Raw genomic sequence first — 27,580 nt, forward strand, 5'->3', positions numbered from 1 at the left:
TTTGCACCACCCTGAGCGGGGTGAATGTACGGAAGGCAGCTGGTCCGGATGGAATTCCTGGCCATGTGCTCAGAGTCTGTGCAGAGCAGTTGGCCGGGGTCTCCACGGACATTTTCAATCTGTCCCTGGCCCAGGCAGTTGTCCCCACAAGCTTCAAGATTGTCACCATCGCGCCACTGCCGAAGCATTCCACTGCCATGGGCCTGAATGACTTCCGCCCAGTTGCACTCACCCCCTTCATTGCAAGGTGCTTTGAGAGACTGGTTCTATCACATCTGAAATCCTGTCTGCCCACTACCCTGGACCCCCATCAATTTGCCTATCGCATCAACGGGTCAACAGAGGACGCCATCTCCACGGCACTTCACTCTGCCCTGACCCACCTGGACAGCTTCAACTCTTACGTCAGAATGCTGTTCATCGACTTTAGTTCGGCATTCAATACTGTGATCCCCTCCAAGCTGATCGCCAAACTTCGCCAGCTTGGTATCAGCTCATCCCTCTGCAATTGGACCTTGGACTTTCTGACTAACAGACCCCAATCAGTTAAGTTAGACAACCTCTCCTCCTCCACTCTCACCTTGAACACCAGTGTGCCTCAAGGCTGTGTGCTGAGCCCTCTTCTGTACTCCCTTTTCACCTATGACTGTGTTCCTGTACACAGTTCTATCTCCATAATCAAGTTCGCAGACGACACCACAGTGGTTGGCCTGATCAGAGGGGATGATGAGACAGCCTACAGGGACAAGGTCCAGCACCTGGCTGAGTGGTGTGCCGACAACAACCTGGCCCTTAACACCCAGGAGACCAAGGAGATTATTGTGGACTTCAGGCATGCTAGTAGCCACACTCACGTCCCCATCTGCATCAACGAAGCTGCATTGAATATGTATCAAGCTCCATATTCCTTGGTGTTCACACTTCCGAGGATCTCACCTGGTCCCTGGACTCCACCATCCTGATCAAAAAGGTGCAACAGCGCCTTTATTTCCTGTGAAGCATCAAGAAAGCTCACCTCTGTCCCAGGATACTGACGGACTTTTACCACTGTACCACTGAGAGCATACTCACCAACTACACCTCAGTGTGGTATGGCAATTGTTCCGTATCGGGCCGCAAAGCACTCCAGCGAGTGGTGAAAACTGCCCAGAGGGTTATCGGCTCTCAATTGCCCACAATTGAGAACATCTACCATAAATGCTGCCTGGGCAGGGCGAGAAACATTATCAAGGATGCATCTCACCCTAACTATGGACTTTTTACTCTCCTCCCATCTGGTAGGCGCTACAGGAGCCTCCGCTCCCGCACCAGCAGGCTCAGGAAGTGCTTCTTCTCTTAGGCTGTGACCCTGCTGAACCTCACATCACAGTGCTAAGCAGTATTGTACCCATATTGTACTGTCCCAGTACTTTTATATTTGTGTGCTGTAGCACTTACTTTTTATTCGCAGTTATTTTGTAAGTAACACTATTCTTTGCATTTCTGGTCAGATGCTAACTGCATTTCATTGGCTTTGTGTCTGTACTCGGCACAATGACAATAAAGTTGAATCTAATCTAATCTAATATTTTACACACAGAGAATGGTGGATATATGGAGCAAGTTGGTAGAGGAACCTGTAAATATTGGTACAATTACAATGTTTAAACATTTGGACAGTTTCAGGGGCAGAAAGTGTTGAGAGGGATATGGGCCAAGCACAAGCAAATGGAACCAGCTCGGACAAATCTCCTGGTCAGTATGGATGAGTTGGGCCAAGGAGCCTGTCCCCATATTGTATAAGTCTATGACTCTCATACTTAAGAATATCCACCATTCCTAGGACAGGTGTAGACACTGTTAAATTGTGATAAGTTTAAATTTCTGCTGTTACCTGATGTCTAGTGGAAGTCAGCTACAATTGATTTCAACATCCTCTGGATTGAGATGGGAAAAATGATCCCTGGAACCCCTTCAAGGTCACTTATCATTTTCTGACTAGGAAATGCATGTATTTTTTGCAGGTTTTTAAGCGGGTCTGTCAACATACATAATTGTATGTGCAAGAATGTCTGTTTGAGCATGAGGTAAGTGTATGGAGGAAAGTGTCCATCTGTACATACTTAAGTGTACATGTGTGCATGCGTGTGGGTAAATACGCATATTTAAATGTGAATGTGCTTGTGAATGTGAATACTTCATTGACTGTATTTGATTGCATAGGTAAATGTCCACAAATACATGTGTTGGTCTATATGTTCATGAAGTCCTGTGTGTCAGTGTATATGTGAATTCCTGAGCAGAGGTGAATATTCAGTATGTGGGAGAAGAGTTAATAGTTCTGTGTATTCATGTTTAAAAAAATGGGAAGGATAACAACATTCTTGTTTATGGTGCCCTGACTATACAAAGTAGCCAAGATGAAATGTCAGTGTTAAGCAACTTGCTTCTCCAAGCCATTCTGGAGAGGAAGAGGACAAAGAAAACCACTAACCATTAACCATCTAGCTTAATGCAAGATGACGCTGGTGAACCACCGCGAAGTTTTGCAGGCTATGTACAATACTTCTGAATATACCTCATTTGAGTTATTCTCACTGCAGTCTGCAGCATGTAATTTCCCTTTAAGCAATGTACTTTTAAATTGACTTAATGATCTACAGATTTCACAGTCTTATGAAGGACTCAGCGGACTTAACTCTCAAGCAAGCAGGCCATGTCCTCTTCGTGCTGCTGCCATCAGGAAGAAGGTACAGGAGCATCAGGACTCGCACGTCGGCTTCAGGAACAGTTATTACCCCTCAACCATCAGGCTCTTCAACTAAAAGGTATAACTTCACTCAACTTCACTTGCCCCATCATTAAAATGTTCCCACAACCTAAGGGCTCACTTTCAAGGACTCTTCATCTCACATTCTCAATATTTATTGCTTGCTTGCTTATTTATCTATCTATTTCTACTATTTCTTTCTTTTTGTATTTGCACATTTTGCTGTCTTTTGCACACTGGTTGAATGCCCACATTGATACGGCCTTTCATTGATTCTATTATTGCTATTATTCTACTGGGGATTTATTGAGTATGCCCACAAGAAAATGAATCTTAGGGTTGTATATGGTGACATCTATGTACTTGGACAATGTACTTACTCTATTTCTAAGCAGTGATGTTGCAACCCTCTTTTATCTTCGTAGCTAACCCTCCCCCATTCTACTGAACAGACCAGACAGCATCTATAAAACAGATCACTGCCAACACAGCAAATTGAGGAAAAAAAGCATGTCTCATTCCTGGAACTAACAAAATGGAACTGTGCTATATGATTCCTAAAATAAGTGATAGACCTGGATGTGATGGCCAACATATTGTGGACAGGGGAAATTTCGTTGGAAGTATTTGTACAGTGACTCTTTTAATGAGTAAATTAACGACGACACCAGGGTGGGAGAAAAGTTCTTGACCTTAAATGTATTTTCAGTTTCTCACGCAGGATTGCGACATAGTCACCCACATTCTCATTGGTGAAATGACGGATGCTTGAAGGATTTATGTCTTTCCCCGCATTTCCTAGTGAACACTTACAGGCCTCAGTGCCAAACTGCAATTAAATTGAACCTGGGTAACACGTTGGTTGCAGCATAATATAAGAAATAGCTATTTGGTAGCTCAGTTTACATCCACCTGATTTCCCTTTCAAAAGAACTAAAGTACAAAAATAGGCAGTGTAAAAGTCTCCTATTTCACTGCTGCACAAGATAAGTTTACCTATCAATTGTGTTTCTTTAAATTTAGTGACAATGCAACCCTATGCATCTTTACAAATCCTTTGAGTAGAACCCAGGATGCTTCAGAACTAAGACGAAGGTTTACGGAATCTTTTTAAGGAAGGAAACATATGTTTTTTTAAATTCCAATTTTGGGATCATTGTGGTTATTGCTCATCACTAGTTATCCTTGAGAAGCCGGTGATGAGTCACTTTCTTGAACTGCTGTAGTCCAGTGTCATTAATGGGATAGTTTCAATTCAGCAACAAAGGAGGAAGAGTGATAGATTTCCAAGTCAGTGTAGTGTACAACTTGGAGGGAGGCCTGTGAGTGGTGATAGGTGAAAAGTTTAAGGTGAAAATGAGGGGAAATGTCTTCATTCAGAGGGTCGTGAGAGTGTGGAAAGAGCTGCCAGCACAAGGGGTGCATGTGAGCTTGATTTCAACACGTAAGAGAAGTTTGGATAGGTACATGGATGATAGGGGTATGGAGAGCTACGGTCCTGGTGCAGGTCAGTGGGAATAAGCAGTTTAAATGGCTTGGCACAAAGGTGGGCCAAAGGGCCTGTTTCTGTGCTGTACTTTTCAATGACTCTATGGTAGTGTTCCCCTGTGATGCAGCCTTTGTACTTTCTTGGAGATAGAATTTATGTAAGTGCTGTTGTGAAGACCTGTGAAGCATTGGGTAGGCCACTGTGCACCAGTGGGGGAGGGAATGAATGAATGGGGTGTCAATCAAGTGGACTAATTTGTTCTCAACAGTGTTGGGTTTCTTGATGCTTTTCAAGCTTTACTCTTCCAGGCAGTTCAGAGACATTCCATCATTCTTCTGACTTGCACTTTATGGATGGCAGCAAAGCCTTAAGGTGTGAGAAGGTGGGATATTCTTGGAGTCTCCTCCTCTCATCAGCTGTACAATTCTCCACAACATTCAGGAATAGATATGGTAGGGCATCAGAGCTTTGATCTTATCCATTAGTCTCTTACCTCTGTCTACTGCATTTTGTTTTTACTGCTTAATATCCATGTGGTCCTGTGTTGCAGCTTCATCATGTTGACAGTTTCAGATACATCTGTATTGGCTTCTGCTGTCCTAAATGAAGCAGGGTTCATTGCAAAGGTAGAGCAACGAATTGTACTGAAGCAGAATGCAAAGATTACCTAAATCTTTTAAGCTAAACTCTGGCCCAGAAGGATGCATGGGGTGCTGGAAAATATTACTATAAGGATAGTTAGTGATTATATTAAATATAAATATGTTTTCTTTTCATTTTAGCTTGAGAAGATCCACAGTAATACACACAAAATGCTGATGGAACTCAGCAGGTCAGGCAGCATTAACAGAGAGGAAGAAACACTCAACATTTCAGGCCGAGCCCCTTCATCAGGGCTGGAAAAGAAGGGGGAGAAATTATGGGATTGAGAAAGGAGGAGGGCAATATTCTGGTGTCAAGAGCACAGATGGAAGCAAGAAGCCTAAATAATGAAGAATAGGGCCATTATATTTCTTTATAATGAAGCTTACTTTGCAGTCAAAGAGAAATTTAAGCTCATGCTGCCCAATTCAACCTGATAATAGGAATGGCAGTGAATTGTTGAGGTTACAGAGTTTTTGACGAGAACTTTGGTCATTTCCATTCTTAACCATTTGAAATGGGTGTTGAATAATCAGTCTAAAAGCATAAAGGTAATAATGAAATTCAGCCAGATGTTAGAGAAGATGTTGATAACATACGTGACACACATCTGTCAATGAGTTCTTACTTGACACAAGGAGACCACTTGGCCACTCAGGCTCATGCTGCATCCAGCAGAGAAATCCCATCAGTCCCAATACTCTCTTCTTATTTCTCTGTCATCCTTTCTCGCAACTACCTACACCAAGGGGTAATATACAGCAGCCAATTAATCTATCTTTGATATGCGATAGGAAACAAGAGCACTCATTGGAAACACAAAATTAGATTAGATAAGATTAGATTCAATTTTATTGTCATTGTGCTGAGTACAGATACAAAGCCAAAGAAATGCAATTAGCATCTGACCAGAAGTGCAAAAAAAAGTATTATTTACAAAATAACTGTGAATAAAAAGTAAGTGCTACAGCACACAAATATAAAAGTACTGAGACAGTACAATATGGGTGCAATACTGCTTAGCGCTGTGATGTGAGGTTCAGCAGGGTCACAGCCTCAGGGAAGAACCTCTTCCTGTGCTTGCTGGTGCGGGAGCGGAGGCTCCTGTAGCACCTACCGGATGGCAGGAGAGTAAAAAGTCCATAGTTAGGGTGAGATGCATCCTTGATAATGCTTTTTGCCCTGCCCAGGCAGCACTTATGGTAGATGTTCTCAATTGTGGGCAATTGAGTGCCGATAATCCTCTGGGCAGTTTTCAACACCCACTGGAGTACTTTGCGGTCTGATACAGGACAATTGCCATACCACACTGAGATGCAGTTGGTGAGTATGCTCTCAATGGTACAGCAGTAAAAGTCCATTAGTATCCTGGGACGGAGGTGAGCTTTCTTGATGCTCTGCAATAAATAAAGGTGCTGTTGCACCTTTTTGATCAGGATGGAGGAGTTCAGGGACCAGGTGAGATCATCGGAAATGTGAACACCAAGGAATTTTAAGCTTGATACACGCTCCACTACAGCTCCATTGATGTAGATGGGGACATGAGTGTGGCTCCTAGCATGTCTGAAGTCCACAATAATCTCCTCGGTCTTCTGGGTGTTAAGGGCCAGGTTGTTGTCGGCACACCACATGGCCAGGTGCTGGACCTCGGCCTGCAGGCCATCTCGTCATCCCCTCTGATCAGGCCAACCACCGTGGTGTCGTCTGTGAACTTGATTATGGAGTTAGAACCATGTACAGGAACGCAGACATAGGTGAAAAAGGGAGTACAGGAGAGGGCTCAGCACACAGCCTTGGGACACGCCGGTGTTCAGGTTGAGAGTGGAGGAGGAGAGGTTGTCTAACTTAACTGATTAGGGTCTGTTAGTCAAAAAGTCCAAGGTCCAATTGCAGAGGGATGAGCTGATACCAAGCTGGCGAAGTTTGGCGATCAGCTTGGAGGGGATGACGGTATTGAATGCCGAACTAAAGTCAATGAACAGCATTCTGACGTAAGAGTTGGGGCTGTCCAGGTGGGTCAGGGCAGACTGAAGTGCCGTGGAGATGGCGTCCTCTGTTGACCTGTTGGTGCAATAGACAAATTGATGGGGGTCCAGGGTAGTGGGCAGACAGGATTTCAGATGAGATAGAACCAGTCTCTCAAAGCACTTTGCAATGATGGGGGTGAGTGCAACTAGACAGAAGTTATTCAGGAACAACAGGAATTCTGCAGATGCTGGAAATTCAAGCAACACACATCAAAGTTGCTGGTGAACGCAGCAGGCCAGGCAGCATCTCTAGGAAGAGGTACAGTCAATGTTTCAGGCCGAGACCTCTTCAGTACCTCTTCCTAGAGATGTTGCCTGGCCTGCTGTGTTCACTGAGAAGTTATTCAGGCCCGTGGCAGTGGAATGCTTCGGCACTGGCACGTTGGTGGCAATCTTGAAGCTTGTGGGGACAACTGCCTGGGCCAGGGACAGATTGAAAATGTCCGTGAAGACCCCGGCCAACTGCCCTGCACAGACTCTGAGCACATGGCCAGGTATTCCATCCGGACCAGCTGCCTTCCATACATTCACCCTGCTCAGGGTGGCGCAAACATCAGAGGTGGAAAATGACAGAGGCCGTTCACAAGGTCACAAAATCATGGGTGGGACACAGACAGTCCACAAGGTCAGGATCAATCCCTAGCGCTGTGAAGTAGCAACACTGACTGCTATGCCGGTGTGGTCAAGAAGGATTAAGAATAAAAGCTAAAAGTAAATCCACAGAAAATTCCCAAGAAGGCATTGCAAAATGGAATGAGATACAATCCCTGGAACAACTATAGGTATGTTGCATTTCTTTCAGGAAGCTTTGAGCACATTCTTGAATTTTTTTCTCTGACCACCTGATTATCTCCTCCAATTCAGGGCTTGGAATGGAGTGTCTATTTCAGGAGTCTCTTGTTGGGCATGCCAGCAGAATGTATTGAGGGCCTCAGCATTGGCAGTGTTATTCTGTGAGATTATACTGACTCTCTTATCCATCTAGAGAATTTGATGGATTTTACAGAGGCAGCATTGGAACAGTCCGCTTTTGATAACCCAGTATATGGGAGAACAGGATCACTGCTGCCTGGTAGACCACAGGTTTTGGAGCACATCAGGGTATTAATCATCAGATATATTTTGTATATTTTGCTTCCATCAACTAATGTCCTTGCTGGTTCTTTGAAGGCAGTGAATTTCATCATCAACTCTACCCAAAGGGTTCAAAGTTCAAACTAATTTTATTAGCAAAGTGCATATATATCACCATATGTTACCTTGAGGTTGATTTTCTTGCTGGAATTCAGAATAAAACAAAGAGATACAATAGAATACACAGACAAAGGCAGACAAATAACCATTGTGGTGGCTCCCAAACTTTGGGGAGTGGTTCGTGCTTTCCCTCATGAATCTTTCTTGACGGAGGACAGTATGGTACAACAGAGGAAGGTTGGTTTGTCACCTTGATTGCGCAGGTATTGAGCATAAGGCTTATCCTCTTGCGTGCTTTGATGAATGAGTCAACAATGTCTTGTTCAGGCTTTTGTATGATTGAAGTAATGAAGTATGCTAAATGTTGTTTATTTCACATGTTAGCAAGTTTTAGAAGGTTTTGAGGCAATACTTGGAATCATGTATGTTTTATCCGTGGCCCTGGAAAAAATTTATGATTAATGTTCTGGAAACAAAATGTCAGGGAGTTCATTTGAAAATGAGAAATACAGGAAATTAAGTGAATGGAAAACGTGTATGTAGAAAACGGTGAATGTATATCAATGCTGGAAACAACTGCATATTCATTAAATGCATTTTTAGGATAAGCAGTAAGAAATTCTTCTTTATGTAGAATAACAGAGATAAGATTGGGTTGTCCAAACGTACTGGAGGCAAGAATCCATCTAAGGGACATAATCCAATGGGAATGGGAACGAGAAGAATTTCTCTGTGAAACTGAATTATGTCCCCTCACAAGCAAAATTATTTCATGATCTTGTGATTTAAAATGATCTAAAATAGTCTTGCTGGCCTGTGCTCTTTGTTAAGGTGTTCTTTACAAAGGCATATTTTCTGATTTCCCCGAATCTTCTGCTGCCAATACAGAGTTAATAAAATTTCAAACAATGACAGCTCATAGCAGTGTTGAGTCATGACTGTGCCTCCTGCTTGAAGCCTGTAGTAACTGAATTTTCAACATCAAAAGCAGAATAATTAAAGGTTCTAGTATCTGCAAGCAATTATAAAAAAGATTACATGTCAGAGCCCTGAAGGCAGGGGTGGGAGAAGGGGCAAAAGGAAAGTGTCACAAAAAGCTGTTAAACACTTGACAATTCATGTTATGGAAGCAGCCATTATCTACCAGGGTTGCTACAAGCCTTTTTTACTCGTCTTCATCATCCCTTAATAACCTTTCCACTCCCCTACTTCCCTACTGTTTGATAGGGTTGAGTTCAAAGGATGTGTTATTACCAGAAGCTTTTCTTAAAATCTCTCAAATGTCTCCATGGCACAAAGCTGGAGCTCTAACCTTCAGGCTGGGTCAGTGAAGGGAGACGTTAACTAAATTGCATCTAAAGAGTTCCCACAGAAGAAAAGCCTCTAGCTCTTTATATCCCTTACCTTCAATTTCAACTCTTATCCTAATAGCAAAGTTCAAAAATCTGTGTTTGTGGACATTGAACAAGAACAAAACAAGAATTCAAGTTGTTATTATTTATGGTGCCAAATAGCCCTCCAGGCATCCACTGTCTAGATTTCCACACTAAAGAATGACCACTTAAACGAGGAGTTAAAAATCTGCCAGTGCCACGTGATGGCCCTAATTCCCACAGTTCTAAAAGGAGTACTGTAGAAAAAGCTGTCAATGCAAGACCATCTGAAGAACCAAGAGGAGATCTATAACCAAGATCCTTGAAAATCTGTCCTAATTTTGCATATTTCTGATTTTATAGTTTGTCCTACTCAAACTTAATATCCTTCCTTGGAGATTTGGAAACGACTTTTGTCACAATGGTAGATAGAGTCTTTTATCAGCACATCAAGACGAAAATCATGGCACAAGGCCTTTAACTGGCTCTGAACCTGATCCTTTGTGTGTGACATTGATAGGGATTCTTTCAAACTCCACAATGCCCCAAAACACTTTTCGTCCAATGATGTACTTCTGAAATGCAGTTACCGCTAGAAAGTAGCAAATATAGTATTTCTTTTGTGCAATGTGATGATGGGGAAATTAATTTATTATTGTTGTAGTTTATTGATAGATCAATATTCACCAGCACCCCAGGTTAATACTCCCTATCTTCTTCAAAATGGTGTCAAAGGATCATGTTAGTTCAGGGAGGAGCCTACCATTTCATACAACAATTCAGCATTCCCTCATTATATCATGAGTCTATCAGCCTAAATATCATGCTTGTCTCTGCAGTAATATTAAACCCACAATCGTTTGAATAGGAGGAGAGAATGCAGCCAATTAGCTATTGATAACCTCTTGGATAAATGGATGCATTCTCTTTTGCTTTTCTTCCTCCAAAATCACCAGAACGCAAGGCAAATTATTATATAAAGCAAATACTCATACTTTTCCACAAACTTCAGAGTGGCGCTTGTGGTTTCCTGTGCCACAGCCTGGATCTCCTCAACTCCAGTCGCTTCATAAGAATTCCCACAATGTGCGTACACACCAGCCAGCTCCATCCCCTCACTGTCTGCTATAGATTTCGCCAGTAACAACGCCTTTGAGTCCTCAGGCTGCACTCCAGCTGGGTAGGAAAAAAACATTAAGAACATAAGGAATAGAATGTGGAGTAGGCTATTGTCATGTGACTTTGTAAATATACAGTATTACTGATGTTAACATAAGTGCAGATATCAATAAAATAACAGGATTAAAATTACTTAACAGCTGGGCACTGTAAAGGCCTGAGCCATTTTAGAAGGCATATTGTTTTACCTCTCCTGTGGCTGTTTTCTATACTGGAGAGGGTGCGGGAGAGATTTATCAGATAATGGGCAGTACAGGAGGACTTCAAAGTTCAAGGTATATTTATTATCAAAGTACGTGTACATCATACAACCTTGAGATTCGTCTCCTTCCAGACAGCAACAAAACAAGACACCCAAAATAACCCACTTAAAAATAGACCATCAAACAACCAAAAAGAAACGAAAATACAAATCATACAAGCAATAAGAGCAAGCTACAGCATTAAGGATGAAGGTGAGTTGGTAGACATGAGGCCCGGAGCAGCCTCAGCCTTAGTTCATCACACAGTGGAGCCAAACATCCTGGAGCTTGCAGACACGAGGCCCGGAGGCCACCGCCTCAGTCTCGGTGTCACAAAGAGCCGAGCAAATATTGCAGAGCAGCAAGCGGAACCAACCTGAGCCTCGCCTCCAGGCCCAACACCCTGCCTTTTCAATCCAATCCATCTGGCCCAGCATTTAAATCGCACATACATTGGATCCTTCCTCGATCTAAGACCCAGGCCCTGTCGCATCGATATGCTCTGGGCCTGGACCCTGCCACCATGTTGCAGCCCGCACCCGACCTTTCCAGATCGGTCTGGCGCTAGATCAATCAAACCTCACTCTCAGTTAAGGTGGACAAGATCTGAAACTCCTCCGCTCCAACTCTTCTCTGCTTTTTCACCTCGACCATGTCTCAACCTCACTCCAACCACTTCTCCTCCAAACCACATGCCTTGACCCTCTAGTCAGCCTCACCTTTGCTCTCCTCTTCATTGTTTGCAGTGATCATCTACTATAATTTCATACAGAAAAAGTGTTATTAATAAAGTATTTAGTTGTATTTCCTGCTTTGGGAACTGCCCATGAGTTGTCACTGTTCTTCAGTAGTGCCACCTTAAACGGATTTAGTTATGAAGTAAAATGGACGACAGGCTAGGATGCTGAAAAAGGTAGCTGAAGTGCACTGTTCCCTATAAGCTGCATGGGTGTGCAGCCACACAGTACAGTAACAGAAATGTTCCTACACACATTGCCTTTGTTGCTGTGCAGCTGGAACTTTCTTTTCTATAATGTTTTATTACAGTGCCACACGGCTTTCAAGCTGCTCAGGGCAATGGTTGGTCTGCATAGCTGTAAAGAACTTAGAGAGAACATCACTAAATCCATTGTAAAGCATGAGTAATGCTCTTTCATGAATCACTAGAGTCAGGAACGGTTCCAGAGGTTCAACACCTCATATTCCGTCTGAGCAGCCTCTGACCGGATGGCATGAATATCGATTTCCCCTTCTGGTAAAATAATTTTTCCCTTGCCCTCCCCTCTTCTTCTATTCCTGACTCTGGCCCCTTAACTCTTCCACCTGCCTATCACATTTCCCTAGTGCCCCTCCTCCATCCCTTTCTCCACTTTCCTCTTCTATCAGATTCCTTCATCTCCAGCCTTTCTAATCTCTAACCTTTCCCACCCACCTGGTTTCTTCCCCTCCCCCCACCCTTTTATTCTGGTGTTTTTGCCCTTCCTTTCCCGTCCTAAGGAAGTGTCTCAACCCAAAACATCAACTGCTTGTTCACTTCCATCGATGTTGCCTGACCTGCCGAGTTCCTCCAGCATTTTGTGTGTGTTGCTATGGTTCCAGTGGTGTTGAATATCACAAAAGTGACTCTACTTTTTAAGAAGGAAAGGAGGCAAGAGACAGGAAATTATAAGCTAGCTAGCTGGACTTTAGTACTTGTTTATTAAGATTTCAGCAACAATTTTTATTAAGGATGTTTCGGGGTACTTGATGAAATAGGCAGAGGTCAGGGGTGTTTTCTTAACAGGCAGGATAGACAAAGGAGTGTCAGTGGATGTTGTTTAATTGGATTTTCAGAAGGCCTTTGACAAGTTGCCACACATGAGGCAAATAAGATAGGAGTTCATGGTATTGCAGGAAAGGTTGGCTGACTGGCAGAAAGCGAAGAGTGAGAACAAAAGGGTCTTTTCTAGATGGTTGCCGGTAACCAGTGGTGTTCCCACGGGTCAGTGTTGGCCTGTAAGGAGACGAACCTCAGTGCTGGATCAAGTTTCCTCATCGTGTATTAGTGATCTGGATGATGGATTGACAGCTTTGTGGCCAAGTTTGCAGACGATCAAAGTAGGTGGAGGGGCAAATAGGGCTGAAGAAGCAGGGAGTCGGCAGAACGACTTGGACTGGTTAGAAAAATTGGCAAAGTGGCAGATGGAATACAGCGTAGGGAAGTGTACGGCCACGCACTCTGGTAGAAGGAATAAAGGTGCAGACTTGTTTTCCAAATGGGGAGAGAATTCAGAATTTGGAGGTGAAAAGTTTTTGGAGTCCTGGTGCAGGATTCCCTAAAGGTTAACTTGCAAGCTGAGTTAGTAATAAGACAGGCAAATGCAATGTAATCATACATTTCAAGAAGGCTCAAATATAAAAACAAGGATATGGTGCTGAGATTTTATGTTGTGAGCAGTTTTGGGCCCCATATCTAAGGAAAGACGTGCTTCATTGGAGATTCCCGAGGAAGATTCCAAGGATGAAAGGGTTAACGTATGAGGAGCATTTCAGGGCCAATACTCAATGGAGTTCAGAGGATGAAGAGGAATCTCACTGGGTAGGAGATGAGTAGGAATTTCTGTAAATCTGTGGGTGGAATTAATTATCAGATAGCTGTGGAGGCCAAGTCATTGGGTATATTTAAAGAGGCTCTTGATTACTAAGCGTGTCAAAGACAGGAAAATGACGTTGAGGGAAAAATAAATCAGCCATGATGGAATGGCAGAGCAGACTCAATGGGCCAAATGGCTTGGTTCTGCTCCTGTCTTTTATGGTCTTATGGATAGAATGGCAATCTTTTTTTTGAAACAGATGAGGCTATGGCAAGACTAAATTGTGATGCCTTAAAAGGTAAAGATAGATTAAATAAGAAGGACTCTTGTTTCCCTTGGCAGAGGATTGAGAAACTAGGATGAATAAATTTAAACTAATTAGTAAAAAGATTGGAGGGAAGAAGAAGTAAAATTATTTTACCTGGAGGGTGGTGCAGGTCTGGAACTCCTTGCGTGAAAGGCAGGAAATATAGAAACCCTCACCAAATTTGAAACATGTCAGGATGTATACATCACAAACAAAAGAAAATCTGCAGATGCTGGAAATCAAAATAATACACTCAAAACGCTGGAAAACTCAGTAGGCCAGGCAGCACCTATGGAAAAGTGTAAACAATAGTAAGCATAATGTATACATGAAAAGTTGCAGAATTATAGGTCAAAAGCTGGAAAATGGGATTAAGCTGGGTAGCTCCTCGTGTGATAGGAGAAACACAATGGGAGAAATGGCCTCCTGCATTGCAAACTTTCTGTGAACCCGTGAGGTGGAAATCTGAATATGTATTCAGTGGTGTGGAAGTCTTATTTAATGCCGAATGATATTCAAACCACAGACTGTAGTGCCACCTGGTGGCCGTACGGTGGTAAAGATCCGGTGACATTATTTCACAGTGAAGATCATGGCTGCTTGTGCCTTGAGCCACAGGACAGAGGTGGATGAGGAGGGCTCCCCCACAGCCAGGGCCGGATTAAACTAGTGAGGGGCCTGTAGCATATGTTATAAAGGGGCCCTAAGTTTTTAAAATGCACATAAGTATTAAAACATAAATTTTTTACTTGCATAGTAAAGTAATTCAATTTTTTCATTTGCTATACAGCCAGATAATATGACAGATGTCTGACATTTCAGTAATAGTATTACTTACATGTAGGTATCAATTTCAAATGTAACAAAACTACAATTTAAAAGTTAGATTTTCTAGATTTAGCATGAGCAAATTTGTTGATGATACTGGAAATGTCTATTACATGCAGAAGTTCATGTTCAATGCTCATTAGAGTGAGATTGTTCAATCTGTTTTGACCCATGGTGCTCCTTGGTTCATTTTTAATCCTTTTCAGTTTTGAAAATGAGTGTTCTCCACTGCAGTTGGTAACCATGAGTGACAAATAGATGCACAAGGCATTTTCTACATTTGGAAAACATGACTGCAAAGAATTTATAGTTATCAAACGGTACAACTGTAACTCTACAAGGTCTTGTTTGGCGCCAATATGAGAAGCAAGATCAGTTTTCAACAGTTCAGTAAACTGCACAAATTCTTCATTAAGACTTTCTTCCAAATCTTCCGGATATGATTTACCAAGATTTGATGACCTCTTTACGATCTCTTCAGGTGTAAACGACTGTAACGGATGAAGGAATCCAAAAACACCATTCACCTTTAGATAAGCTTTCTGCCTTTTTACAGGGCAGAAAGCAAGCTGTCAATAGTGGCAAGAAGTGTTCGGCTTTCAAACTTCTGAGAAGGTGTCTGAGATTCAACAAGTGGATCAAGAGTGCTGGAATCACTGAAATCATCATACGTGCAATTTTGCTTGTGTTTTCTTCGAGTTTGCTGTTGATAATCTTCACACTTAGTCAGATCCTTGGCTTTTTGCTCAATGTCTGAAAAAGTAGCTTGAATATATCCATACAAGGGTTCATAGAGTGCACAAGCTGTGTTCAAGTCTTGGCCAGAAGGTTGCAAAGAAGCACTGATCATTTGAAAAGACTGTAATGCTTGATCTCACAATATGACCATTATTCCTGTTTCTAACTTCATCATGGTTGAAAGTAGTCCACGAGCCTGTTGTCAACACTCTGCCTTCTGATCATTGTTATTTGAAATGTCATCCAAGACTTGTTTTATTGCAGAAAACCTGTGTAAAAGTGCTTTAGTTGCATCTGCACAAGCTGACCACCTGGTAACTGGCGTTCTTTTCACAATGGGCAAATGAGCACCACCATCAGATAATGCAGCAGAAAGGAGATCCCACCGATAAGTAGAAGCAGAAAAAAATGTGTACAGGCTTTCTACAAATTGAAAGAAAATTAATGCTTCTTGACAACATTAAGCAGCACATTCTCCAACCAAATTTAGTGTAATGGAATGTAATCTGCAAACTCATTCAGCTCTTTAATTCGTGTTTATAAGCCACTATACTTGCCACTCGTGTTGCTGGCATTGTCATAACTTTGACCATGGCAGTCTTTTATATCAATGTCATTTTCCTTTAAAAAGTCAAGTAAACTTTGAGTGAGCTATTCAGCACTATGACCTTCCATATCCTAAAACATCACAAATCTTTCAACTGGTTCAGACGGCAAAATATAGCACACAGTCAAAATCAGCTGGTCCACATTAGATATATCTGGAGTAGAATCCAATGAAACAGAACAATACTTGTATTTCTTCACTTCACTGATAATGTGATCCACTATGCTGGATCCAATCAGATTGATGAATTCCTCACATGTTGTTTTAGATAGGTATGATTTATGTCCCCTTCCTTGGTTTGCATGAGCATTTATACCACGACACAGCAAGGAGCCAACACACGCCTGCACACACATACTGTACCATGCAGCATGCAGCTCCCCCAACATGAAAACAACAGCGTTGTCAGATCGTTGTTGTTGTGGCGTGGATGAAATCACAGGGCATTGTGTTAACCGGAGGTACAAGGTAGTTTCTTTATTTGACAAAACAAGGTTACAGCAGGCAGAGACCCCTGGCAGAACAGGTCTAACCGCCTTGTGCTTGAGGCTCAATATTTATTTGCTAAACACAAAGGACAGTTCATAGTTACAAGTATAGACAATTCTTTGAAGTTTTCATATCTTTTGATTAAATTCATTCTACCCGTGCCAGTATGCCTAAACTGGCATTCATGGCCTTTAGGAATGCAAGTTAAGGTCCATGATGCATTATTTGTTATGTTACATGCTAACACAGAGGACAATACATATTCAAAAAAGCATAGATATGGTGTCTTCGCAACTACCTGTAAACTTAGCATTCCTGTCTCAGAGGCACCAGAGATGCATTGTTACAAATGAAACTGGGTTCACAGCTTTTAGGAAATGCATTGTTATGCACTCAATCCACAGTACTTTGTCAAAGAACAGAAGACTGATGGCTGAAGTCATTTATTTAAGTGTAAATGAATCGTCTACCCAAAACTCACTCTAACAGACGTGAGAATACGGTGAGATGCTGATTTCATCAGACTGCAGTTTACAAGCATTTAGTGCGGGCGAGGTCCTCGAAAATGCAGGGCCTGTAGCATATCCTACTTTTGATACTAGGTTAATCCAGCCCTGCCCACAGCAGGCAGCAAGGAAGCCCCATTTTAGATTTGTCCATCTCTTGAAGATCATCACAATTGCAGCATCATTATGGTCTCCTGATGTATCCCCCACTTTCCAGCTATGAGTAATAAAGTCATGGATTTCTGGCTGATGTTCCCCAACATGGCAGCAAGAGAAATACAGCACCTGCCATAGATGGCCATTTTCAATCTTGCTAAAGAGACATAGAGTCACCGAGTTTTACAGCATGTAAACGTGCCTTTCTGCTCAACTCATCCAAGCTGACTGTATTGCCCTACAAGCTGGTCCATCTGTCTGCGTTTGGCCCATAGACCTCTAAACATCTCCTATCCATGTACTTATCTAAATGGCTTTTAAATATTGCTATTTCGGGCAGCTCAAATAACCATCACCCTTTAACATGAGGAAGCTGCCCTAATGTCCCTTTGAATCTCTCACTTCTGAATTTAAAGCTATGTCCTCTTGCTTTTAGCACCCATTTTCCACAAAAAGGTTAAATACGTTCACCCTGTCTATGCCCCTTGTGATTTCATATATCACGTCACCCCCTTTTCCCCTTCCCCTGCTTTCCAGGGAATACACTCCTGCTCTACACAACCCCTCCTTGTAACTCAGGCCCCCTAGTCCAGGCAACATCCTGGTTAATCTTTTCTGCACTCTTTCTACTGTGATAATGTCTTTCCTATAACAAGACAACCTAAACTGCACACAAAAGTCCATGTGCGGCCTCGCCAATGTCTTATATAACTGTAATGCATGGGTTCCAAATCTGGGGTCCGTGGACCCCTTGGTTAATGGTAGGGGTCCACGTTTGTGAACACCTGTTGTAATATAACTTCCTAACTAGCAGCACTCTCTTCATATCTGCTCCTCCGACTCCCACTGAATACTGGGGTGGGAGGGCTATAATAGATCAGAGTGACCATCCCCTTCTTGTTTCTAACTTCTACACATATGATCCCCCATGAATATCTTTCCTAAGGGCTGCTATGCCTTCTTTCATTCTCCTTTTCCTACCTACACCTTTATCATGGCTGTCACATCTGTACACTGGAACACTGAGCTGGCTGCCTCACCCTTCCTCAGCCAGGTTTCTGTTACAGCTCTAATATTTCTGTCCTCGGAGCTGTCCATGCAGAGCTCAAAATCCTTGACTGTCAAGCCTCCTGCATTGTACTAAATGCAGTTCAAACAAAGGGTCTTTACTCTTCCTTTATTGTGATCCTGTTTGTGCTGATGGCTAAATTCGGCCCTCATCAGCCACTCTATTGGACAGGCCCCCCCCAACCCCCACAACTCTGATTTAAAAGCTCCTGACTAGCACTGGCAAATTTCCCAAACAGGATATTTGTCCACCTCCATTGGGTGCAGCCCATCCCTTTCGTACACGTTGCCACAGTAGCGTAGCGGCTAGCATGACGCCATTACAGCTCGAGGCAGCTTCGATTTCCTCCCACAGTCCAAAGACATAGCAGGTAGACTAATAGGTCATTGTAAATTATCCTGAGATTAGGTTAGGTTTAATCAGGGTTGCTGGGACGTCATGGGCCAACTCCGCGGTATATTGCTAAATAAATAAAATATAAATAGGTCACCTCATTTCCAGACCTACCAATGCTCACCACTAAAATCAAGGCGAGGAGACTGCAACTAGTGGGGCACTGTCTACGCCACCCCGAGCTACCTGCCAGCCTAGTCATCATATGGGAGCCCAAGCACGGGAGGATGAACCCTGGGCGCCCTCCCAAGACTATGGCCAACACGTTCCTAGAAGACAGTGGCGCGGCTAATGTAGATGAACTGAACACACTGATGAGGGAGAGGGAGAAGTGGAGAGTCCGTCATCGTGCCCGACGCCGGCCCCCTACTCACTCACCAGGACGTGGCACGAGGAATAATCCAGAAATTGCTGCCCTGGAAGTCCTACTGTATAGGTTCTCTCCTAACTTGCTATATTCACTGCAGAGGATCTCTTCCCCTCTTTCACTCCCTCGCAGACCTAGTAACGATCCAGACAGAAGCAGGGAGCTCAGCCAAGCACACATGCACCATCGGCACAATGTATCAATGCTGAAGTGAATGAATAATACAGTGAAAGGTAAAGGTCGTTGAAATATTCTACCTCGCTCGCCCTGGATGGTTCGGGGATTTTTTAACTGTTGCTGAAGCTATAGGCAACCTTATTAACATATCCCATCAAGTTCCTGCCTTGAACCCTGGGTGCCAGGGGATGAGTCATACCAAAGACTTGCCACCTTTTGACCTTCCTCATCTTCTTCACTCCAATGAAAAGTGCAGTTAAAGCAGCTCTCAATCTCCCTTTTCCATTGAAAAATTTGCAAGTTACAAACAAAATTCAATAGAAAGACAATTACATTTTTTAAAAATGCAGCCGCTGCAAATCTGAAGTAAAATTTCATGGTAGCAATTTTTCATGGCTGCTTTGTTAGGTACCTCCTATACCTAATAAAGTGACCATTGAGTCTACGTTTATGGTCTTCTGCTGCTGTAGCCCATCCACTTCAAAGTTCGGTGTGTTGTGCTTTCAGAGATGTTCTCTGCACACACCACTGTTGTGGTTATTTGAGTTACTTTTTCAGCTTGAGCCAGTCTGGCCTCTCTCATTAACAAGGCATTTTCACCTACAGAACTGCCGCTCACTGGATTTTTTTTTGTTTTTCACACCATTCTCTGTGAACTCAAGAGACTGTTGGGCATGAAAATCCCAGGAGATCAACAGATTCTGAAATACTCAAACCACCCCATCTGACAATTATTCCATGGTCAAAGTCACTTAGGTCACATTTCTTCCCCGTTCTGATGTTTGGCCTGAACAACAACAGAACCTCTTGACCATATCTGCATGCTTTTACGCGTTGAGTTGCTGCCACATGATTAGCTGATTAGATATTTGCGTTAACGAGCGGGTTTACATGTGTACCTAATAAAGTCGCCACTAAGTGAGTATCATGCTCTCAGAGTAAGAAAGTGAGTTTAATAGAATAATTGAAAAAAAAATGTTCTCTAACTAATATTTCTCCTTTGACCTACATTACCGGAAACAAACAAACTTCATCATCTTTCTTACTGTGGTCTGTGGGAATTTTGCTACAGACAAATTGACTGCTGTGCTTATCTAATAAAAGGTAATGTGCTGAATCTGAATATGAACTCATAATTAATTTCTGCGTGACAGAAAGCCGAAGCATCATATAGACTTGGCTAAGAAATGGCAAGAAATGCTACAAGTGTACAACAATGAAAATTTCCAGCCAGAAATTGTTATTCAGCTCCAGCTGATAACTAATGGCATCAGCATCCTAGATCACTGCAATCAGAAAAGTAACTGGACCACCCCAGAAAAACTTGTAGCAGGCCAGGAGCTAGAATATTTTCGAGTGAATGATTATCCTCCCAGCTCCCCAAAGGCTTTGTACCATCTACAAAGCACAAGTCACAAAAGTGACGGAGTACTTGCAAACTGGTTGAAAAAGTGCTGCTCCAATACCTTCGAGGACCTCGACATTGTTTAAGATAAAGCAACACACCCGAATGCCACCCTATCCAGCACCAAAAACTCATTCCCCTCAGCACCAGCTCAGTCTGGCTGCAGTGCGTTCATCTGCATGATATATTGTAGCAAATTCTTAAGATTTCCTTGCCAGAGTCTCCCAAATCCGCAGCTTCTACCTGCAAAGGGATAAGGAAAGCAGATGCAATGGAAGGCCATTGATCGCAAGACAGGAAAAACATCCTGTCTCAGAAACGTATTAGCCATTCTGTCATCAGCACTGGATCATAATCGTGGAACTCTTTAGCCAAGGAGATTCACTTGATAGACTGCAGAGGCTAGAAACAGCAGTGTGCAAGCCTGAGGACAGGAAGGGTTTTACAACGACCACAGAATTGGCAACAAATGGAAAGATACAGTGACAGCAAGCTGGCAGGAAACAGGAAAATGGACTGTAAGAGCTTCTACAGGATTTCAGACAAATGTCAGTCCCTGCCAGACAGTGGCAGAAGAATTTGTAACGAGGAAGAAGCAAGTGGCAGAGAAATTAAACCCATACTTTAGTGGCTCCCTTCACAAAACAAAACCTGCCAGAGAACCAGGGATCAAACAAGCAGGAGGGACCTAATATTGATTAAAGAAACATACAAGGGACTGATGAGACTGAAAGGTGACAAATTCCAAAGGCTTGATGTTATACAATCCAGATTTTGTATTTATTTACTTAGAGACATAATAGACCCTTCCAGCCCAGCAACCCACAACGATATAAAGTGGAATAAATAAAGAAATAAAGTAGATGAGCTTGAGGCTCAGTTGGAAATTGGCAAGTACGATGTTGTGGGAATAACAGAGACATGGCTGCAAGAGGACCAGGGCTGGGAAATGAATATTATCCCATCGAAAGGACAACAGGTTGGCAGAGGGGGTGGGGTGGCTCTGATGGTGAGGAATGAAATTCAGTCACTTGCGAGGGGGGACATAGAATCAGGAGATGTAGCGTCAGTATGGATAGAACTGAGAAACCGTAAGGGCAAAAATACACTAATGGGAATTATCTACAGGCCCCCAAACAGTAGCCTGGATATAGGGTGCAAGTTAAATCAAGAGTTAAAATTGGCATGTCGCAAAGGTAACGCTACAGTTGTTATGGGGGATTTCAACATGCAGGTAGACTGGGAAAATCAGGCTGGTACAAGACCCCAAGAAAGGGAGTTTGTGGAATGCCTCAGGGATGGATTCTTAGAACAACTTGTATTAGAGCCTACCAGGGAGAAGGCAATTCTGGATTTAGTGTTGTGTAATGAGCCAGATTTGATAATGGAACTCGAAGTAAAGGAGCCATTAGGAGGTAGTGACCATAATATGGTAAGTTTTAATCTACAATTTGAGGGGGAGAAGGGAAAATCAGAAGTGTCAGTATTACAGTTGAACAAAGGGGACTATGGACCCATGAGGGAAGAGCTGGCCAAAGTTGACTGGAAAGATGCCCTAGCAGGGATGACAGTGGAACAACAATGGCAGGTATTTCTGGGAATAATACAGAAGGTGCAGGATCAGCTCATTCCAAAGAGGAAGAAAGATTCTAAGGGGAGTAAGGGGCGACCGTGGATGATATCATAAGTGAAGTCAAGGACAGTATAAAAATAAAAGAGAGGAAGTATAACATAGCAAGGATGAGCGGGAAGCCAAAGGATTGGGAGACTTTTCAGGAGCAACAGAAGATAACTAAAAAGGCAATACGGGGGGGGGGGGGGAAGATGAGGTACAAAGGTAAGCTAGCCAAGAATATAAAGGAGGATAGTAAAAGCTTCTTTAGGTATGTGAAGAGGAAAAAATTAGTTAAGACCAAAGTTGGGCACTTGAAGACAGAAACGGGTGTAATTATTATGGGGAACAAGGAAATAGCAGACAAGCTGAACAGATACTTTGGATCTGTCTTCACTAGGGAAGACACAAACAATCTTCCAGATGTAATAGTGAGCCAGAGGAGCTAGGGTAACAGAAGAACTGAAGGAAATTCGCAGTAGGCAGAAAATGGTGTTGGGTAAACTGATGGGACTGAAGGCTGATAAATCCCCAGGGCCTGATGGTCTGCATCCCAGGGTACTTAAGGAGGTGGCTCTAGAAATCGTGGACGCATTGGTAACTATTTTCCAACGTTTTATAGATTCAGGATCAGTTCCTGCTGATTGGAGGGTAGCTAATGTTATCCCACTTTTTAAGAAAGGAGGGAGAGAGAAAACAGGCAATTGTAGACCAGTTAGTCAGATATCAGTGGTGGGGAAGATGCTGGAATCAATTATAAAAGATAAATTAGCCGCATATTTGGATAGCAGTAGCAGGATAGGTCTGAGTCAGCATAGATTTACGAAAGGGAAATCATGCTTGACTAATCTTCTGGAATTTTTTGAGGATGTAACTATGAAAATGGACATGGGAAAGCCAGTGGATGTAGTGTACCTGGACTTTCAGAAAGCCTTTGATAAGGTCCCACATAGGAGGTTAGTGGGCAAAATTAGAGCACATGGTATTAGGGGTAGGGTACTGACATGGATTGAAAATTGGCTGGCAGACAGGAAACAAAGAGTAGGGATTAACGGGTCCTTTTCAGAATGGCAGGCAGTAACTAGTGGGATACCGCAAGGCTCCGTTCTGGGACCGCAGCTATTCACAATATACATTAATGATTTGGATGAAGGGATTAAAAGTAACATTAGCAAGTTTGCAGATGACACAAAGCTCGGTGACAGGGTGAAATGTGAGGAGGATGTTATGAGAATGCAGGGTGACTTGGACAGGTTAGGTGAGTGGGCAGATGCATGGCAGATGCAGTTTAATGTGGATAAATGTGAGGTTATCCACTTTGGTGGCAAGAACCAGAAGGCAGATTACTATCTGAATGGTGTCAGGTTAGAAAAAGGGGAAGTACAACGAGATCTAGGTGGCCTTGTTCATCAGTCACTGAAAGTAAGCATACAGGTACAGCAGGCAGTGAAGAAAGCTAATGGCATGTTGGCCTTCATAACAAGGGGAGTTGAGTATAGGAGCAAAGAGGTCCTTCTGTAGTTGTACAAGGCCCTGGTGAGACCCCCCTGGAGTATTGTGTGCAGTCTTGGTCTCCAAATTTGAGGAAGGACATTCTAGCTATTGAGGGAGTGCAGGGAAGGCTCATTGGGTTAATTCCAGGGATGGCAGGACTGTCATATGTTGAAAGATTGGAGCGACTGGGCTTGTATACACTGGAATTTAGAAGGATGAGAGGGGATCTGATTGAAACATATAAGATTATTAAGGGATTGGACATGCTGGAGGCAGGAAACATGTTCCTGATGTTGGGGGAGTCCAGAACCAGAGGCCGCAGTTTAAGAATAAGGGGTAGACCATTTAGAACGGAGTTGAGGAAAAACTTTTTCACACAGAGGGTTGTGGATCTGTGGAATACTCTGTCTCAGAAGGCAGTGGAGGCTAATTCTCTGGATTCTTTCAAGAAAGAGTTACATAGAGCTCTTAAAGATAGCGGAGTCAAGGGATATGGGGAGAAGGCAGAAACAGGGTACTGATTGTGGATGATCAGCCATGATCACAGTGAATGGCGGTGCTGGCACCAAGGGCCGAATGGCCTACTCCTGCACCTATTGTCTATTGACATCGATTTAACCTTAACCTAATCACGGGTCGATTTACAATGACCAATTAACCCACCCACTTCATCTTTAGACTGTGGGAGGAAACCAGGGGGCCTGGAGAAAACCCACGTATTCCAGCGGGAGAATGTACGGAGACTCCTGACAGAGGTGGGGGGGGGGGAACTGAACTCCAAACTACAATGCCCTGAGCTGCAATAGCGTTGCAATAAACACTCCACTACCTTGATACCCACTTCTGGAAAAAGTGGCTATTGAATAGTGAACACTCTGGTCACTTGAAATTCCATAGGTTCCGGATTTGAAGAGAGCAAAGTGTGACTCCACTATTTAAAAAGGCAGAAAATGAGAAAAGAGAGCTGTTAGCCTAACATCAGAGTAAGGAAATCTATAAAGAATATTGTAACAGAATACCTGCAAAAGGACTGAACACAGCCGGCATGGAACTATAAAAGGAAAATTAAGTTTGCCAGATCGATTTGGAGTTCTTTGAGATCAGTGGAATAGAGAAAGGGGAACAGAAAATACTCTATATCCAGTTGATATGGAGTATTTGTTTTTACATTTGGGTTTCAGTAAGGCTTCACACAGGTGGTTGGACAAGATTTGATCATATGGCATACACTAGCCTGGATTCAGAATTTGTTGATGGATAGAAAGCAAAGATTGGGAATAAACAGATCTTTTTCCAGGTTGCAGATTATGACTAGTGGGATACCAAAACAATCAGCTGTTCACTTTCTTTGTCAAAATTTGGCTAAGGGGACCAAATGTCATTTTACCAAAAGTAAGTGGGATGATGAAAAGGGAAATCTTCAAGGGAATACAGACAAATTAAGGGAGCGGGTGAAAAAAAAACAGAGTAAACTTTGTCTAGTTGGTAAATTCTGTCCTAAAGGACTTTGGTGTGTGTAATTCACTGAAAGGTAACATGCAGGTGCACCAAACAGTCAGGAAGATAAATCACAAGTTGGTCTTAATAACGGGAGGATTTGAGTGCAGGGATGAAGGTGTCTACATGCAATTATATAGGGCTCCAGTGAGACCCCACTATGGGTATTGTCTATGGTTTTGGTCTCCTTACTTTAAAAAGGATGTATTGGGCATAGTGAAATGCAATAAAGTTTTGCCATATGAGGAATGATTGAGCAGACTGAAACAGTATTCTCCTGTTTTGAAGAATGAGGAATCTCATAGAAACTTTCAAAATGCTTCCACGATGCATTAAGTGGATGCAGGGAAGGTGCTTCCCTGAATAAGGAATCAAAGACAGGGGCCACAACTTCAAAGGGTAGCGCAGGGAAAACGATGTCCATCTGCAATGATCCTGCAGAAAAGTGCAGCAGGTTCAAAGGTGCAAATGGCCTATGCCTGCTCCCATTTCTGAGTGATGGACCAAACTTAGCCTACTTCTGCTCATTGTTCATAAAGATTAAAGATTACCTTTATTTGTCACATGTATATTGAAACATTAAAACACACAGTGAAATGCATCGTTTTGCATCAACAACCAACACAGTCCGAGGATGTGCTGGGGGCAGCCATGATTGTCACCATGCTCTTAACCCCAATGCAGCATGCCTACAACTTAATGACCCTTGTTAACATGTATGGTTGGAAATATGGGAGGAGACTAGACAGGAGTACTTGAAAGAAACCTACATGGTCATGGGGAGAATGAACAATCTACTTACTAACCCACATTTCTTTGAAATGTGGGAGGAAACTAAAGCATCTGGCAGAAACTCACACAGTCAGGGAGAGAATGTATAAATTCCCTAGAGACAGTGGCATGAATTGAACCCCAACCACTGGCACTGTAAAGAGTTACCACCATGCCGCCTTAGGTTTATACACACCATAGTGTTCCTATCAAAATGAATTCATCTAGTAACTAATTGTCCCATCAAAGCACAATGTTTTAACAAAATAAAGAACTTGCATGTACATACAGAAAATCTCAGTTTTTCATAACCACTAGAAATATAAACATTGTGGGAATGTAAGGAAATGTCGGCCAGTATTATGTCCCACAAATAACATGATGTCGGTGGGATACTTGTAGAAATGCTGGTTGAGGGAAAATTGATTAATGCAACTTCCTTCCTCTTCTGTCAGTCATGTCATGGGATCTTACAGTCTCAAAATAGGGCAGAAATTGGCAATCTAAAGCAAAAGGGGAAAACTGTGGAAACTCTCAGCATCTATGGAGAGAGAATTGTTAATATTTCAAATTGATGTACTTACATCAGAACTAGGGAAGTACAGAAATAAATATGTTTTAGGGTAAATAAATGGGAAGAGTGAATAGAAAGCAAAAGTTCAGGTTTGAGATAGCTGGAAGACAGAAGAGATAACATGTGAAGACAAAAGATGTTACATGGTAATAGAATTTTACATCCATCCAAGTGGAATGACAGGATCTGACTTTAATGCCTCTACTGACTTAAGGGATTTTTCCTGGAGTGGCACTGAAGTATAAGGCTGAATTACAAATATAAGTCAATACACCAGTCAGTCGAGTTTATTGTCATATGCACAAGTACGGCATGCACAGCTACAATGAAAAACTTACCTGCAGCAGCATCACTGCCACACAGATAGACAACACTCACAAAAATAACATAAATTAACATTGTAAATAAGGAAGGACACAATTAGAATAAAAACAGGTCATTGTAGTGAACCTCAAATACAGGGTTTCAATACATTTCTTCTGACATCAAGATTAAGATAACACCAGTGATCTAAGACAGAGTATCACAATACTCTAACTTTCCCATTACCCTTTGTACCATGGACCCTCCCAAGTATTCTCCACTGTACCCCGGCCAACATTTAATCCTTCACCCATCATCAGATTTTACAGTCATCACTACATGGTGGATCCCTACTATGTCTCCTGCATTGAATGGTTTGATAATGAATAGACCTTTCATCTTTCTTTCCTTTCCTAGTCCATACATCACACCAAGCCACTTCACCTCTTCCATTGTTGCAGTCCAACTTTAACCACACCAGCCATGACTTCTCATCTCGCAGGCGTCTCCTCTCGAGCTCCAGCACTGCCAGCTGGTTGTCAACCAGCACGTGGAACATCTCCAGTCTTTCTGCTAGCTCTGCACAGGTTTCCACCTTGTCAATAGGAAGTGGGTAGGCATATAGGATATCATCAAAGCCATTGTCAGCATAGAAACGGGCTTCAGCCAACGTAGAAACTGCAATGCAGCGTCGAGAGCCTCCAGTCATTATATCTGCACACTCCCTGAAATTAGAAAAGCAGAAGCCACAAGCTTCATGTGGATATTTGAAACTAATCAGATCACCTTCCCGCTCTCATACATATCAAACAGTTTGTC

At 42.7% G+C, this 27,580-nt stretch overlaps 1 protein-coding gene across 1 annotated transcript in view; it reads right to left on the bottom strand.

Moving 5' to 3' along the window:
- LOC140203714 (D-serine dehydratase) overlaps positions 1 to 27,580 on the bottom strand; it is a 60,603-nt gene that overhangs the window by 27,273 nt on the left and 5,750 nt on the right. Inside the window, exons 2-3 of the mRNA XM_072269778.1 lie at positions 27,206 to 27,486; positions 10,470 to 10,650 (exon numbers count right to left, since the gene is read on the bottom strand). Of these exons, the coding sequence (XP_072125879.1) occupies positions 10,470 to 10,650; positions 27,206 to 27,486 (462 nt within the window). The remainder of the gene's footprint in view (positions 1 to 10,469; positions 10,651 to 27,205; positions 27,487 to 27,580) is intronic.

Source organism: Mobula birostris, chromosome 1 (assembly GCF_030028105.1).
Source record: "Mobula birostris isolate sMobBir1 chromosome 1, sMobBir1.hap1, whole genome shotgun sequence".
Taxonomy (NCBI): Eukaryota; Metazoa; Chordata; class Chondrichthyes; order Myliobatiformes; family Myliobatidae; genus Mobula; species Mobula birostris.